The sequence below is a fragment of the Watersipora subatra genome, chromosome 3, assembly GCF_963576615.1.
Source record: "Watersipora subatra chromosome 3, tzWatSuba1.1, whole genome shotgun sequence".
In the NCBI taxonomy this organism is placed as follows: domain Eukaryota; kingdom Metazoa; phylum Bryozoa; class Gymnolaemata; order Cheilostomatida; family Watersiporidae; genus Watersipora; species Watersipora subatra.
Window position 1 is genome coordinate 21,828,352 of NC_088710.1, and position 16,549 is coordinate 21,844,900.

Consider the following 16,549-nt stretch of genomic DNA (forward strand, 5'->3'; position numbering starts at 1 on the left):
CTTAGTATATTTTGTGCATTTCAGGTTATTTTTAATCTTTTGTATTTTCATTTATTTTCTTTAATTTTCAATAAATATTTTTTACCCCACGAAGTTTGTTTGCCAAATGTATTTAGAAAGATATACATAAGTGTATGTAACATTTACTAACAGTACTTGTTTTTATAACAATTTTGATTTGTTGAATCATATTTGGTTTTAATATTTTGTACTTTACAGTCACTACAAAGCTTCCAGACAGAAGACCTGACATATTTACAAAGTAGATATTTCAAATGTTTTTCAGAGCAAATATTAAATATTCCTACATGGTCGCTGCGTTGGTGTTTTCTAAGGTTGCTTAATGATAAAAGCTGCCTAGAAATCAGTAACGTAGAAGTCAGTAGCATGGAAGACAGTAACGTAGAAGTCAGTAACGTAGAAGTCAGTAGCATGAAAGTCAGTAACGTAGAAGTCAGTAGCATGGAAGTCAGTAACGCAGAAGTCAGTAACATAGAAGTCAGTAACGTAGAAGTCAGTAGCATGGAAGTCAGTAACATAGAAGTCAGTAACGTAGAAGTCAGTAGCATGGAAGTCAGTAACGTAGAAGTCAGTAACGTAGAAGTCAGTAGCATGGAAGTCAGTAACGTAGAAGTCAGTAACGTAGAAGTCAGTAGCATGGAAGTCAGTAATGTAGAAGTCAGTAGCATGGAAGTCAGTAACATAGAAGTCAGTAGCATGGAAGTCAGTAACATAGAAGTCAGTAACGTAGAAGTCAGTAACATATAGAAGTCAGTAACGTAGAAGTCAGTAGCATGGAAGTCAGTAACGTAGAAGTCAGTAACGTAGAATTCAGTAGCATGGAAGTCAGTAGCATGGAAGTCAGTAACATAGAAGACTCAACCATAAAATATTTAACAATAATCATTATTAGAGCGCAAAAAAAGAATAGCCTCACACGGGAACTGAACTCAGATATTCGGCTTTGTGTACACGAGTGCTAGCCTCTGTGTCAATCGGCCACTTTGCCACATTATGGAATATTTATGCGCTTACTTATTACACATGATGATCTCTCATGGCACAGGGGCTGCCAGCCCAATAGTAATCCTAATTTATAGATTGGATGTTATGATTTGAATAATCCTCATAGCTCTGTATTGAAAGACTAGAAGTTAGGGTTGGTTAGACTAACATGGAACGTCATGACAACTCTTCTGTTGGAAGTTTGTGGCTGATTTTTACAGGATGAAGTGCTTACTGTCAGCTATTATGATATCGCTACTCTCTAGATCTAGGTAAGGTTAAAGCTTGCATATCATAAAAAAGGACCAATTTGGGATTTAACTTTACCTAGCAACTCATATTGTTTACTAAGAAGTAAATTACTTCATTCCTTGAATTTATCTTGTTGACATGCCTATTCATATTACTAAGGCTACAGATGTCATTTGATAGATCATTTTCTAGAGCAGTCATGTCATCCCTACATAATGAACAAGTGAGATCAATAGTGGTTAATCTACTGGTAATACTATTGGTGTACTATGGGTAATTCAGGATACCACACTATGTTGGGTCTTTTGACAAAAAACTGACATTAATTGTGAAGGTAGGTAGAGGTCTTACAACATGTAGTTGGCAGCGCCTTATTCTATCGGAATACCCCTCTTAGGCTTGTACACCGTATCACGGTATGTTGGCAACAATCTCACAATACATCGGTGACTATCTGTGATAGCATTGTTCACGCTATCACAAATCCATAGTCTGCATTTACATCAGCGAATACTCCGTGGCATTGCGTTCTCATCAAACAATATGGTCGCTGAAACGACGAAATACTAGTCCCGCAGCAACTATCATGAAGGGAAATATAAAGTAAGCAATCCACAACAGCCAATCACCATCGCCAAAATGGTGCACAAGGATGCTCGACAAAATATTAGGAGTTAGCCAGCTGTAATGATTCCTGACATATCTGTGTTGCCGCGGTGATGCCATCAATTTATGGCACTTGTAGTCAACAAATAATCGTCGAAAGGACAACCCCTAACATGCTGCGCTGCGATGCTGTGTGTACCAGCCTTAAATAAGAACAGGTGGTAAGTAACTAAATTAACCTAAAAACTATCAATCATTTTTGAAACATGTACATTTGTATATATTGTCCTCATTATATAGCTTACAGCGCCATACCTACAACTACTGTACTACAACTACCGTACTATAACTGGACATTATTGCAAGTTATCCTCTCTTCATTCCCATAAGCTTGGTTTGGAATGGAATTTAGGCTATGTAAAGAAAAGACGACTACAATTTGCGCATTAAAACAAAGTATGAATATTATTTCTTTGATTTGTTAAGAACCAACAAGTCTTACAACATTAAACTGGGCTTAATGGGCTTACAGCATTGCTATATTGTGATCTGTTATGTAAGTCGAATTACATTTAACTAGCTGACATGAGGAAGCTAGACCTAATTCTTCATCAACAAACAACTTCTTGAATGTCCAGTATAAGAATAGGATGAGGTAAATAAGGGCATAACATAAATATTCCTATCACGGAGGTGAGTAGACAACTCCTGTATTTCCTGGTAGCACTCCGTATCTATTAGTAACAATTTTGTGTAGTGTCTGTAAAATGTCAAATAATGTTGAAGGTGATATTTTAAATCATTCCCAATAACCCACTGAGGACATACACTATTTAGTTTGTAAAATTGTTGATAAGTTAAATCATTTATAACGATCTTTTTTAATAATTTGAATAATATTCTAGTTACAGTTGTTAGCTTTTTTGTAGCATAGCTACTGTTGAGAATGTCTAGGATAGTCTGGATACAAGAAGACAACTTCTCTTTATTTGATAAATCAGTCACGTAGCTTATGCAGCCATGTGAAGTAGAAAGGACGTTCGTAGCCAAATGTTGTCTACTCTACATGGCTGCATAAATGAATCTATTAGATAAAGAGAAGTTGTCTTCTCTTGTCCAACCATGCGTAAATGCGCAATCTAAATAGGTCAATTCATCGACAAAGATTATTCACAGTTGGGTGAATTTGAATAGAATTCTATCTACGCTTTGCCAGTGCGTAAAGGCTAACCGCAGTGAGTCAGTTGGCTAGTAGAGGAATGAGTCAGAGATTACTAAAGCACTCCGACACCAACTGACGGGTAGATAGCGAGTGCTTGAAGTCGACTATTTAATATTGACTATCCAAAACTATAGCTTGACACGAGCTGTATTAGTAGCTACATTAGGGACATTATATAAGGTAAGTGCTGATATATTACTATTATATTCTACTAACGAGACATCATGGTAGCCATAGTGTTAGAGGTAGGCTAGCCAACAGGAAGTTTATACAATTGTACAGTTGATGAATGAGAAAGCAAGAGCAATGATAATCGGTGGAGCATCTAATTCAGTTCATAGTAACAGCATCACACTAACATTACTCATATTACTAGACTGTGTTCTACAAAAGCAGACAATCAGCCTCTGGGAAACTCTTTACTAAAATATCCTTTTGCCAAGTTGTGTTCCACAAGGATTAACCTCAGATCAACTAACCTTAATTAAGAGCATAGGCTTTACGAAATCTACACAGCGCCTTATAACCTACATGTCTACCTAAAGTCTTTCTCTCCCACAAGACAAGTCAAGCAAAGACATGTATACATCATATTCAAATGACTTCCATACACAAATTGAGTAGCTTCTAGAAGTCTCAATGTTTTTTTCTTTTTACAAAACTGGGAGCCTTCCTGTGTACTAATCACAATCTAACAACAACTTTAAAACAGCATGGGTTTTATTTTGAAATAATAGCTGAAAATCATCATCAGGTTTGGCAAAAGTAAGACATTTCTCCAAAACTAAGGTATCCCCCCACATGTGTTAGATAGTAAGAACTTGAGCCATAACGTGTGTCTGTTGATTGTATAAGGCAGTGGATTGATTAGGTTTACTCCAAGACATGGTCCATAGCCACATGCTGACAGCTTAGCAGTTGTCAACACACAACAGGTTCTTTAACGCATTACAACCTAACTTAGCATGCACAAGCAAATCTCCTGATGCTAGACCTGTGTTAACTCGGTCTCTTAGCAATATCTTCAGAAGCAATAGTTCGATCAATTTCAAACATTGCAACTATACTGAAAACATATACCGCACAAAGCGACCAAATTTTCGCAATCCTTTGTAAAGCAAAAGTATGGAGTAACAAAGTGAAACTACGAAGCCGAGCCTACTCGAGTGTAGGATCAAGTGGGAAAACAACTCTACGAATTATCTCAGGTCCAGGCTTCAGAGGGTTAACAGAGTTAGTCAAAGGCCATGCTGATTGATAAGCCATGGATGCACTCTGCATGGAATCACATCATTACGCTCGATATACAAATTAGACAAGACCACAGATGTAGCGTAACCATGGAGAAATGAGGTTGTCTTCTTACACAAAATAGGCAAAACATTTTTATTCATGGAGTACTAACTTATAACGGGGATGTAATAAGCAGTACATTTCTATGCATCATCCAATCATTCATTAAATAGAAATTTTGATAATGAATATTTTTTCACACAAATGTGACTCAGACAGTGATGAAGATTACAAATACCATGAAACCATCAATACTGTAAATAGCCAGTTTAAGAGGCAAAAGTTCAATGTAAACTTGAATTTACGTGTGACATCAAATTTATATCAATTCACTTCGCACAATCTCTTTCCAAAGACAAAGATGCTGTGACTTGTGTAAAAAACATGTCTATTTGCTGCAACTGAAAGAAAGAATTTGGCTATACAATACTTTGTTTACTTAATGAACAAAGGTATTTTTATTTGGTTTCACTTAACTAATTACATCACAAATGATGACAATCAACAAATCATGACAAAGGTCTTTCATGCTGAACTTAAAAGTGTGGAAGTGTCATGCCAGAAAGAAACAAACAACTTGTATTATTTAATGAGCCAAATTACAGTTCCAAGTGAACATAAACCTTTTGATATTTGTGTTAACGACACATTATTTTATTATTTATTAAACAGAGGTCTGCAAAATAAAATGGACGCCTTTGTTGGAAAACTAAAATTCTCATTTACAACACTGTTCTTCATTGTGAATTTAGCCAATAGTAATAATTTATATATTAAATTAATCCTCTCTTTGTTAAAGTAATCCTTAAGTTGTCCTGATTTCAAATATGCAAACCAAACAGCTGTAAAATTATGTTTTAAAATGATTATACAGCTAAATTGTGAACATTTCATTTTTAATGGATGAAGACTTCAATCTGTACAGATACGATCACCACACAGATTTTTATTATTTATTTCAAAAGACATACATGAATGTGACTGGAAATATACGCTTAATATTATTATGTATACTTAATATTAATAATATTAACTTATTATTTAATATAAAGACTTTTGATGCTTGAGATTTGACAGCATAAAATATATAACACTCGTGCTATTGTCTAAGGGAATCACAGCTTGCCACCAGAAAGGAAATTGTGATTTAGGAGAAGTGGTCACTCGTAACTACAGTAGGCACTCCTATAACCTAACTTCCACTTAACGTAAATTTCACCAGACATGGATTATATATGTTAAGTTTCTGCTTCATACTACGTAAGAAATTCCATATCACATAAAGCGTAAAGTCAGTGCAAGTTATCAAATTCAGTTATAATAACGAGTCTCATGGTTAACCTTGAAAATATCATTTTCTCTTGTGCGGCACTTTGGAGAGAAAACAACACATAGGAGTATATCTATTATATATACTAGATGGCACCAAAAAGCAAACAATGATTTAGGAAACTTGGTAACTTGTAACTATAAGCGCTGATGTTTGCAGCACTCAACAAGTGGACAAGAGCGCCCATGTTGGTTATTAAGAAATGTCATTCAGGCTGAAACACCAGAAGGCCAGAAAGCTTTCCATATCTCAGGCACTTTCTCACCCAAAATGCCCCAAGTCAATGGACATCATCGATCGTGGGTCGGACGGAGTAAAGTTTACAGCTAACACGGCAAACACTGACAACTTAGTGAAATGGTGGATAAGAACGATTAAGGAAGCCTATCCAGAGAGCAAACCGTATGATGAGGGAAAATATGGGCCTAACATAACTATTCCTATTACAGAGGTGAGCATACAACTCCTGCATTTCCAAGTGGCATTCTGTAGCTATTACTAACAACTTTGTATAGTGTGTGTAAAATAACAGATAACGTAAACAGGTGATATTTTAAATTATTCCCAACAACACACTGAGCACATACACCACTTTAAGTAATTTGATGACAAGTTAAAAACATTCACAACTATTCTTATTATGATTTTATTAAAATTATGAACATATTTTAGTACTTATTCAAAGTTGTAGAAAATTATGACAATTATTTAAATAAATCTATTTTAGTTCGAAGAACAGTTAGCTGAATGCGTTTTCTATTGAATGCTAATAAAACGCAACAATACACAAGCATACTTATGTTGTTAGCTAATAAAAAACAACAATACACAAGCATACTTATGTTGTTAGCTAATAAAAAACAACAATACACAAGCATACTTATGTTGTTAGCTAATAAAAAACAACAATACACAAGCATACTTATGTTGTTAGCTAATAAAAGGCTGAACCAAGCCTGTGCAGAATAGAAAGATACTTTATCTGGTTAGCACAATCATTTACGATCTCCAATCAACACTAGTATATTGACAGGCTTAGTCAGCAAGTGCCAAGCACTCTGAGTAATGACCGGACTTTAAGAGTGATTACTACTCAGAGTCATAATCAGAAGTGGATAGAGGTGGATCACATCTTCATGATATTTGGCATATTTGACAGACATAGTTGACAGGCTTATTTGACAGACGACAGGCGTAATTGACAGGCGTAATTGACAGGCATAATTGACAGACATATTTGACAGGCGACAGACATATTTGACAGACATATTTGACAGGCATATTTGACAGGCATATTTGACAGGCATATTTGACAGGCATACTTGACAGGCATGTTTGACAGACATATTTGACAGACATATTTGACAGGCATATTTGACAGGCATGTTTGACAGACATATTTGACAGGCATATTTGACAGGCATATTTGACAGGCATATTTGACAGGCTTAGTTCAAAACTGCCATTCTCTGAGAGTAATAATGATATTTGAGAAGTATGACATGATGTAGATGGACTGGAGGTGGATGGCATCACCCTGATCTTTACATTAGTCAACTTGTATTGACAAAGTCAACTGGCTACATGCAGCTTATTTTTTAGCCTCATTGCTTATATTAAGGGTTATTTGTGTTTGCAGAGTTTATCAATAAACATAAAGAGCATTCATGTCTTGAACAACATCCACTTACTCACTTACAAGCCATTATTATATGTAATTCCCAATTAAGTACCAACTAGTAGATTTCTGGCTCACCTACTAGTTAAAAAAATTAGCATAGACGGAACTATCTTCAATTTATCTGTCAGGCAGTGCAGACAGATGTTTGTTAGCTTGTTTTCTATTGCAGTAAAATAGTGCTAGCTGCTCTGTTGTTTTTTCTGACAACTACAAACATGGGTTCCAACTGTGAATACAAATGGAAAAGTTGAAATACTAATTTACAAAACTTCCTTATGATCTAAAGAGTGAAAGCCTGTGAGTCTGGGAGCCTCGCATACCTCACCCTTGTTAGCTAGGGAAGTCGGTTTCCTACATGGCACTCTCTGTAGTTTGCCCTAGGCAGGCCTATTCCCAGCATTCCAAGCAGCAACAGTAACAATACTAAATAGCACCCATTAAATATTATATGAGATGCAAATATACAACAGGAAAACCCCAACAAGTTCATTTTAAAACTAAATTAAGCATTCTCAACATGCCAATCAGTCAGGTGTAATTATAAGCACTTGTTTAAACCTGTCACTCTCACTTCCTTTGTTAGTGCTGGTTGGTTAATTAGGAAAACCGTGATTTAAAATTCATAACACACGATAATTACTTTTTCATGAATTAATTGTTATTTTATGAAACCATAATAATACGTGTATTTAAAGGTGTGGACTGTAGCCATTTACAATTACACTATTTACAAACCGTGTTGAAATCCTTATACATTACTATATGTGGTTGTTACAAGGAACCGCCAATTGGTAGATCTCAGACCGTGCCATCAACTAGAAAAATCTGACATGGTAAGGGCCATTATTAAACTAATTGTAGCACTGCGTTTGTGGCTAATAGAAACTTGGTATTTTGATCATGATTACGAATTAGAACTGGCATGCGGTAAACAATTCAGCTATATTTTTAAACATGAACTGCTTTCTTTTTTTCAAAAGGAGCAGCCCAGTAGTGTCATGCCGATTCTGGCAAGTTCGAGATGACCAGGTTAATCAGAGCATTCCAGAGAAAATCCTTTTTAAATGGAATTCTTTTCAAGAGCTATGTAGCAACAGTATGATTCAGGACATGTTAAGTTCAACTCAAATGAAAATTATGATATAATCACACCAAAGCTAAAGAAGACGCATACTGAACTCTTCTATAGTTATGTATCTGTAAAAAGTAGTCATTAAACGCAGTGTGAGTCAAAATAACGATCAAAACTAGTATGGGAAGTGTCAGTAGCCTTATGGGAAGGTCTAACTACTAAAACTGCTATTTTAAGAGCTGATAACGGAGGCTTGCTGATAAAATGTAAAGCTGTTATGATAACACCATGCCTGACATCTACGACACACCTTCACCTAACCAATGAGCATCGCAAATCGCCGAGGGAACAAGCGTACTTCTCTGTTCCTACACTCCTTGACACCAACACGACAAAAGTACCACCATTAAAATATCAATGTAGGCTAGATATAGCCTCAGTTCCATCATAAACCAAGTAGCGCTCTTGTTTATGCATGTGTGTTTGATGTCTGATATGTGCCCCGCAACCAGACTGTATCTTGCTGAGCAGTGTTTAGTAGAGAAAAACTACTAACTTCCTCATGATGGAAGTCTATTACCATAAACTGGTCATTAACCGATTTTACGCACAATCTCAACTCTAGGACAAAATGTTAAAGCAACTGCCATGACAAAATCCACTTATGAGCACTTGTGAAACAGAATGGCTACAACATATTACCGTAACTAGAGTAATGTTAACTTCATTTGCATCCGCTAGCCAATAAGAAGCTAGTGGGCACTAACCAGCCAATCAACCATAATCTTATACATGTGAATCAAACAGCCAATCACTATCTTATGCATGTGCACCAAATAGCCAATCACAATATTGTGTAGGCGCTTTAATGAGTTGAACTAATAGTTATAATTAACAGAGGATTTATTTGTCATGACCGATGAATAAAAACATGAAGGAAAATTATCATTGTTAAACATTTATACAGCATGCTAAATTTGATAGTTGACAAAGGTGTGTCTTGTCAGCCACATTTTATATCTCTACATAAAAAAATGATTAAATAGGCGCAGCATTAAGAAGTCTACAGCATTTAATATTCGCCTGAAAGCTTAAAAACTTTTTTCACGATTGATGTATTGCAAATTATAAAACAATATAAGTCGTCATCTTATTTATAAAAGTCAAATGAATATGTCGCCACGCACAGGAGATTTGGATGTGTACACAAATTAGCATCATTAAACCATATCAGTCATCTGTTACTAAAACGCTTATCGACCAAAAACACTAAAAAAACAACTCCATATTTTGGTGGAGAATATAGCAGGTCTTAAAATAATTTGCTTGGTTAAAAACGCAATATTTACTATAATTTGAGCCGTGTCCATTCGATCAACGCTACGGTTGGAGTTGAGAAAAAGATTGCATTGTACAGAATTCACACTCGCAACTAGTGGATTGACCGCACGGTGCGCTACGATGTGCACTAAACATTCACCTTCCGCCACATTAGAATTATTGTGTGCATACTTATTCTCTGCGCTTTATTGGCACACATGACGATCTCTCACAGCACAAGAGACTGCTTGAGTATTAGTAACAGTTAAAACAAGGAAAACCTACATGTATATGTACCCTATTGATGAGTGACCATGTTATTTTCTATTCGTGATGTCAACAGGGAGTGGGCATGAAGCTCAACAAACACACGGGAGAGATGAAACTAAAGGGAGCAAACCACTGGGAGTGGTTCACCGCACACATCGATGCTCTCTTCGACTGCGCTCCTGACCTGTCCACTGCCAAGGACGGCACCTCGGAGATGATCGAGAGGACTTTAGGCCTTCAGGGCATCGCAGTGAGTTATTATAAATATGGTGGTACAGTTAATGTTTTGTGACATCATCCACTGCTGGATACATTTTCTCACGGAACACTGTATAAACACTCTAGCAATCTAAGTTTGCAACAAACCAAGTTTTAGTTGCGAATATAAATTACAGATTCCAGAAAAGCAAGTCATAATGACAACCTAGACTCAGGCAAATTTGGATAAACCTGCTATTATCATCCAGAGTCTAAATTACTAGTACAAGGCAATTATGGGAAACCCTTGACATACATGTACTAACGTATAGTGTATTAAATGGGCTCAGGCTATTGTTTTAGACTTTTGCTAATATAACATAAACTTAACAAAACATTGACGTGAACAACAACTTATCAAATTATTGAGGCCAGAAAATATGCTGTTAAAAATTTTCAGATTAATTATTTTTTCGAACTAAATCAGAACTGAATTGAATCCATGCTAAACCCACAAGAAAGGTTTAACGCTGTTAGTATAACTCTGATAATTGTGAGAATGGAATATGCCATCTCGGTCACCCTCTGAATATTTCTAATAAAATTGGGAGTTACCTTCCTCTTCACGCATAAAAATTGGCATAATACCAGAAAGTACTGATAAACATGGAGAAAGCCCTCATAAGCTGTAATTACACACAAACGTCAGGCTTATCATTCTACATATGTACCAATCAAAAGGGTAGCAACCTTATTAGTCTTATATTTTCTGCAGGTAGGAACCTTGATAGCTCAGATTCCTGATTGCGGATGTATAAAGGAAGGGCCGTTGTTCACATACACATTATGGAAATCTTTGTTGGACTACTGGCTGAGGATGAGCTGCGTTGTAACCATAGTAACACCACAAATAGATGCGGAAAGGCTAGCAGATATACTACTGCTGATGCTGAAGAACAGAGGATCTGGATTTATGTGCAGGCTATACATCCAGGTAAAAGTTCTGTCATTTATGCACCTGTTTCACTATGTCATCCATAAAGCTTGTTTTGACACATCTAGCAAGGCATGACATGTCGTACAGAGTGACTCATGATGATATAGACGTTAATACAAAACTAGTCCCATACAGAAGAACTCAGTCACAAGAAAATAGTTTTGCTATTAGTCATAGTCAGTGAGCAATAACTGTTCAATGTAACTCGAGGTAAAGTAGATATAATGTAAGTACTATAAATGAGAAATATACAATCGCTAAAAGCGGCAGTAATTGCTATTGGTGAGCCAGCACAGATGAATAACCACAGGCTCTATGGATACGACTTCTGATTTGCTATTCATGAAGAACATTGGAGACCAAATAAATTCTAATAAAATCGCCTTGTATAAATGCACTTTACTGAATATATATGCTGAATTTCTGGAAGTCCATGATGCAATGCCTATGTTTCATGATGCGGCTGACTTGCGATTTTTGCTGTTTTCTCAAGATGAAAACAGTAAAAATTAGCAAGTTAAGAGAGTTTTGTTACTCCCAAATTTCAACCAAATATTTCATGCTAGCAAAGGATGGAAAGGATGCAATTGGCAAAGTGCGTCGCAAGCTATTCCATTTTACACATTTCAGTCGTTCTTATTTTGATTTGAGCAGTTCTGAATGTGCTATTATGACTTCTGGCATAGAACTCTTTATCTTTTTAACAACGCACCTGAGTTAATCGCAATATGGAAATGCCCATTGAAACGTTTATAGCACGGTCTCTCAATGTGAGCACAACTCCGAATCTATGCTATGGATAGATAGTGAATGTCGGTTCACTTGTTAAAACCAAACCGTGTTATATAAAATAAACTTTTCCTAGCTTTCTTACCTTGTTTTTAAATTTGTTTTAGCAAAAGTGTGATGGAGATGTCAAATTTGATAAAATCAAAGCAGTAGCTGTGAGACTTTTGGAGGCCATGAAAAACTCTCAAACCGGCAAGCGAATGTTCAGCGAAGAGAAGATAGCCTGGGCTGCGGTAGAACTCAAGGTCGCTCTACAACCATTCGCTACGAGCTGTAACTTTATTGGCATGTCACGAGGAGGTGAGGCTGAAATCTACACAACATCCGCTAAATTTCACAAAACACACTTTGTCAGCAAGACGAGAGATACGGTGAACTTCCACAGGATGCAGGTGGTGGAATATGAACAACTATACCTCGAGCCTCTAGGCATGCAATACCTTGCTGACACTATAAATGGTGGGCATAGCATGGGCTCTACGTGGCAAAGCCTTAGCACCATCGGTCCTAGGAGTCGTAGCATGAGATCTTTGAAGTCCAGCAAATCTCACTAACTATTAAAGTAATTACGGATTGAAGCCTAGACACAGTTTATATCTGCATTTACACAACTCGGAGCATCTGTCTCCAGTCCCAGTAAGACCGTCCCAGTCATCTTAGTGTTGAGAATGAAATGAACAGGAGGAAACAATTCTGAAAAAGTCATCCAGACATTCAAAGGATATTCAGGCCCAATGCAATGAACAAGAGTTAATAAACGGCCTGTGGTGAGAAGAATTGAAACCAACTTTCCTTTTCCTTTCAAATGAGACCAACTACAGTATGATTTGTGATATATCAAGTAGCAATCCTAATGGCCATATGCTGTAAATTAAGGCTGTCACTGTCTAATCAAAATTAGACAGGTATTTAGTTGGTGCTATTGACCTTGGTGTGACCTTGGCGTTTTTCACAATTAACTAGCCAGTTACTAAGTTTTCATAGAGTGATGCTGTATTGACACCTGGGTGCACCACTACTGAAGTACTGCACTGGGCCGACAAGCAGACCATCGTATCACGTTATCGTAGAGTGATGGTGGCGCGATGGCTTATGTCAAGATTGTATCTTTAAGATCGTCCAAATAAAAACGGATAGATTAGAGCGTTTCAGCAACAAACATGTCTGTACATGAAGCAACAGGAAAGCAAGACCTATGTGCACAAGTGCGATGCCATTGGTCGTTAAGGCCATTTCCATGACACAAAGGTGGCGCATTGCATGGGTGTTTCGCTTCCAGACAGCCATACTGAATCACGGCAGAATAAGAGCAGAACGGCTGTTTCTAAAATACGATTGCTGCGCCATATGGGGGTGTTTCGTTACGCTGTCGCTCTATGGAAATTTAGTAAGCATTTAATCTTCACACCTCCCTCAAGACATACTTACTATTGTGTGAGGATTTCACTAATTATTGCAATTGGACCTACTATTTCACATTTTCTACAAGTAAAGACAAATCTAATGTACATAACATTATAATTAGGTATGTCGATAAGTCAAGCGTCTTGGATATCACTAACCAATTTACAATAAAGCATTCCACAACTTATTTCAAAAAGTGCTAATGTGTGATAAAAGTAGCTCTTTGGTTGGTATTACATTAAAGTTTACACATCTATCTCTCGCGATGAACTCTATAGATTGTATTATCTGCAAGGTTCATGATGTCACTCATAAAAAAGGACTTAACTTGGTTAAACAAAGAAAATGATGGTTAGTCAGAGAAATAATTCTCTTAAATCGTCTCAAAAATAAAATTTTAAACCATCTAAAAGGAACCTTTCTTCACTATCCAATTGAGGGACATATTTGAACTAAAAATTAAATCTAAGCTTTCTTTAAATGTTTAGTAGAACAAAGCCATAATTGTAGTGGCAGCGGTGAAGAGTCAATTAGATGAAATCTTAGGCACTGACTGTGAACAAGCCAATTGCTACACTTAACAAATGTTTATCTCTTTTAGAGCGTTAAACCATATCAGCAAGTGATCACAACTCCTAGTAATTGCTAAATAGTCTACGGAGAGTTCATTAGTATGAGTTTATAGCTGCTCCTGATGTCAGCTTGTTAAAAATAACTAACAAAGCAAATCTATTCGATTTAGAAAACTTAGTGACCTTCGATGACCTTCAGCGCAGTTTGAAAACATTTATTTTGCATGTTAACAAACTTCTTTCTTTTCCAATCAGTGAGACTAATCGAGGCAGATCATAAGCATTTTACGTAAGTGCACACAACTCCTGAGCTGAATGGATTTCACGATAATATTTTAGCCAATGTAATCTATAGACTGAGTGTGGGTTAAAGAGTTAGAGCGGCTGATGTTATGCAAAGCAGATAGAATTGAATTAGACACAGACAGTTGGTAGGAACCTAGTTTGATAGCATGCCTTCAGCACTGCTGATGTTGTGTAAATTTAGTTTTTGATATTTGAGCTTATTTGATTGCCAGAATGTTTCAAAACTAAGATCGACAGAACTTGATCGCTGTTAAAACCCTCAAAAAAAAATGTGCAAAATGTGTCACTACATGTAGTTGCTATTGTTGCCACAGTTGATTTTGGCTATTGCGTTTAAGTTGCAGCGTTACGCATCTCTTTTCTGTTAATCTCTTTGCAACTATAAATGTCATAAGCGCACTTTCACTTGGTCTGAGCATTTTAACTGTGATCGACTTTTTTTGATTTTAATCTTGACACAATCTAGCAGTCAGATCACCTCAAACATCAAAAACAATCGCAAAAGGCCAATATTTTCTTATAAAATCTACTGAAATTGTGTGCAAGTTCATCTTTAATACACTGTTAATGCTGCTCATCCAATCATAGTATTGATATTAAAGGAGTATTTGTAAGAGCTCAACTCATTGGTTTCTAGCGAACACTCGGGTACCACTATGCATTAATTTCTGATGTAAATCCTCCCCTATAAGATTGGCGACTTATTGATGACCACTTTAACCTTCACTTTTCTCTGCTGCCATTTTACATGTAAATTCACTACTAATGGCTCTAAGTAGAAGATACTACCCATGGAGTGTGTTTATATAACAGACAGCAAGCATGCTGGTAACATTAGCTGCTTCACCGTTATAGCCCTGTGCTCACACAAGCTAGCCAATAAGATTGCAAGTTTCCTATAGAGTAGACAAGCTAACCAATAAGATTGCAAGTTTCCTATAGAGTAGACAAGCTAGCCAATAAGATTGCAAGTTTCCTACAGAGTAGACAAGCTAGCCAATAGGATTGCTAGTTTCCTATAGAGTAGACAAGCTAGCCAATAAGATTGCAAGTTTCCTATAGAGTAGACAAGCTATCCAATAAGATTGCTAGTTTCCTATAGAGTAGACAAGCTAGCCAATAAGATTGCTAGTTTCCTATAGAGTAGACAAGCTAGCCAATAAGATTGTAAGTTTCCTATAGAGTAGACAAGCTGGCCAATAAGATTGCTAGTTTCCTATAGAGTAGACAAGCTAGCCAATAAGATTGCTAGTTTCCTATAGAGTAGACAAGCTAGCCAATAAAATTGCAAGTTTCCTATAGAGTAGACAAGCTAGCCATTAGACATTACAATCACAGTACTTAAATGTGTTCCATGGATCTTCAGTAACAAGTTAACCATACAAAAACCCATATTAGTTTTAAATTTCCAGCCAAAATCTGTTTCACTCTCTGTGGATCTATCTTTTACTCAGTTTTTTTTACATTAATACTTGTTTTTGTAATCATGTATACAGCATTCTCCTAAATGCAAAAAAGAGAGACATTTATAGCAAGTCTTACAGTTAGTCTCCTTCATGAGTCGACCATATCTAGTTCTTTTATGCTACAACCTTTGGCTGACAAGAGAGATTTTATTCAGCTTCTAGAGTAGAGTAGTTTTATTTAGCTTTTATTATGGCCCAGCCACAGCCAGGCAAAATATGAGTAGGAAAATGATATAGGTCAGTGAGTAAAGACCCACTCGCTAGGAAGTCAGCAACTCAAATGAGTCATCAACTCAAATGAGTCAACGACTCAAATGAGGCAAATGAGTCAGCAAGTCAAATGAGTCTGCAAAGCGCGTGGCTTAATCATTGGTTAGAGCATTCAATCTCACGATGTTAGAGACTGAAAACTGAAGAACCAATAAATACTCGTTGAATAAATATTCTTACAGCTCAGTGATTGGCTGATAACTCAGCTACCTATTTCTATCTACCAATATTCTGGCCAATCACTCACAAACAACAACCTATTCGCCGATTAAAAGGGTGTGCTAGATCTGTCATTTACCTCTTCAATTTTATAATCATAAGACTATCCTTGTCCCTCAAAGACATCAAACGAATCTGCTAAATTGGCAGCAAACCTGTACAGCTAGTCTGTATATTGCTGTTACTCTGAAGAGGGGATGTGTGGTTACCAAGGAGATAGGCTGTAACGCTAAACTAGAACAACTCAACGACACTCTCTGGTCGTGTGAACATAAGT

At 36.6% G+C, this 16,549-nt stretch overlaps 2 protein-coding genes across 3 annotated transcripts in view; one reads left to right on the forward strand and one right to left on the reverse strand.

Annotated features, from left to right (window-relative positions):
- LOC137391959 (3'-5' RNA helicase YTHDC2-like) overlaps positions 1-16,549 on the reverse strand; it is a 107,667-nt gene that overhangs the window by 55,341 nt on the left and 35,777 nt on the right. The window lies entirely within an intron of this gene.
- LOC137390198 (uncharacterized) lies at positions 3,094-13,620 on the forward strand. The gene is made up of 5 exons (XM_068076489.1): positions 3,094-3,265; positions 5,868-6,159; positions 10,125-10,301; positions 11,025-11,243; positions 12,143-13,620. The coding sequence occupies exons 2-5, from the start codon at positions 5,911-5,913 to the stop codon at positions 12,587-12,589; spliced, it is 1,092 nt and encodes a 363-aa protein (XP_067932590.1). The 5' UTR covers positions 3,094-3,265; positions 5,868-5,910; the 3' UTR covers positions 12,590-13,620.

What these genes read in the sequence shown, in the direction of transcription:
- LOC137390198 (XM_068076489.1), top strand. Translation starts at nt 5,911, where the DNA reads ATGTCATTCAGGCTGAAACACCAGAAGGCCAGAAAGCTTTCCATATCT. An exon ending in TAGGCCTTCAGGGCATCGCA is followed by an intron (nt 10,302 to 11,024) that starts GTGAGTTATTAT and finishes TATTTTCTGCAG; the next exon opens with GTAGGAACCTTGATAGCTCA. An exon ending in TGTGCAGGCTATACATCCAG is followed by an intron (nt 11,244 to 12,142) that starts GTAAAAGTTCTG and finishes AATTTGTTTTAG; the next exon opens with CAAAAGTGTGATGGAGATGT.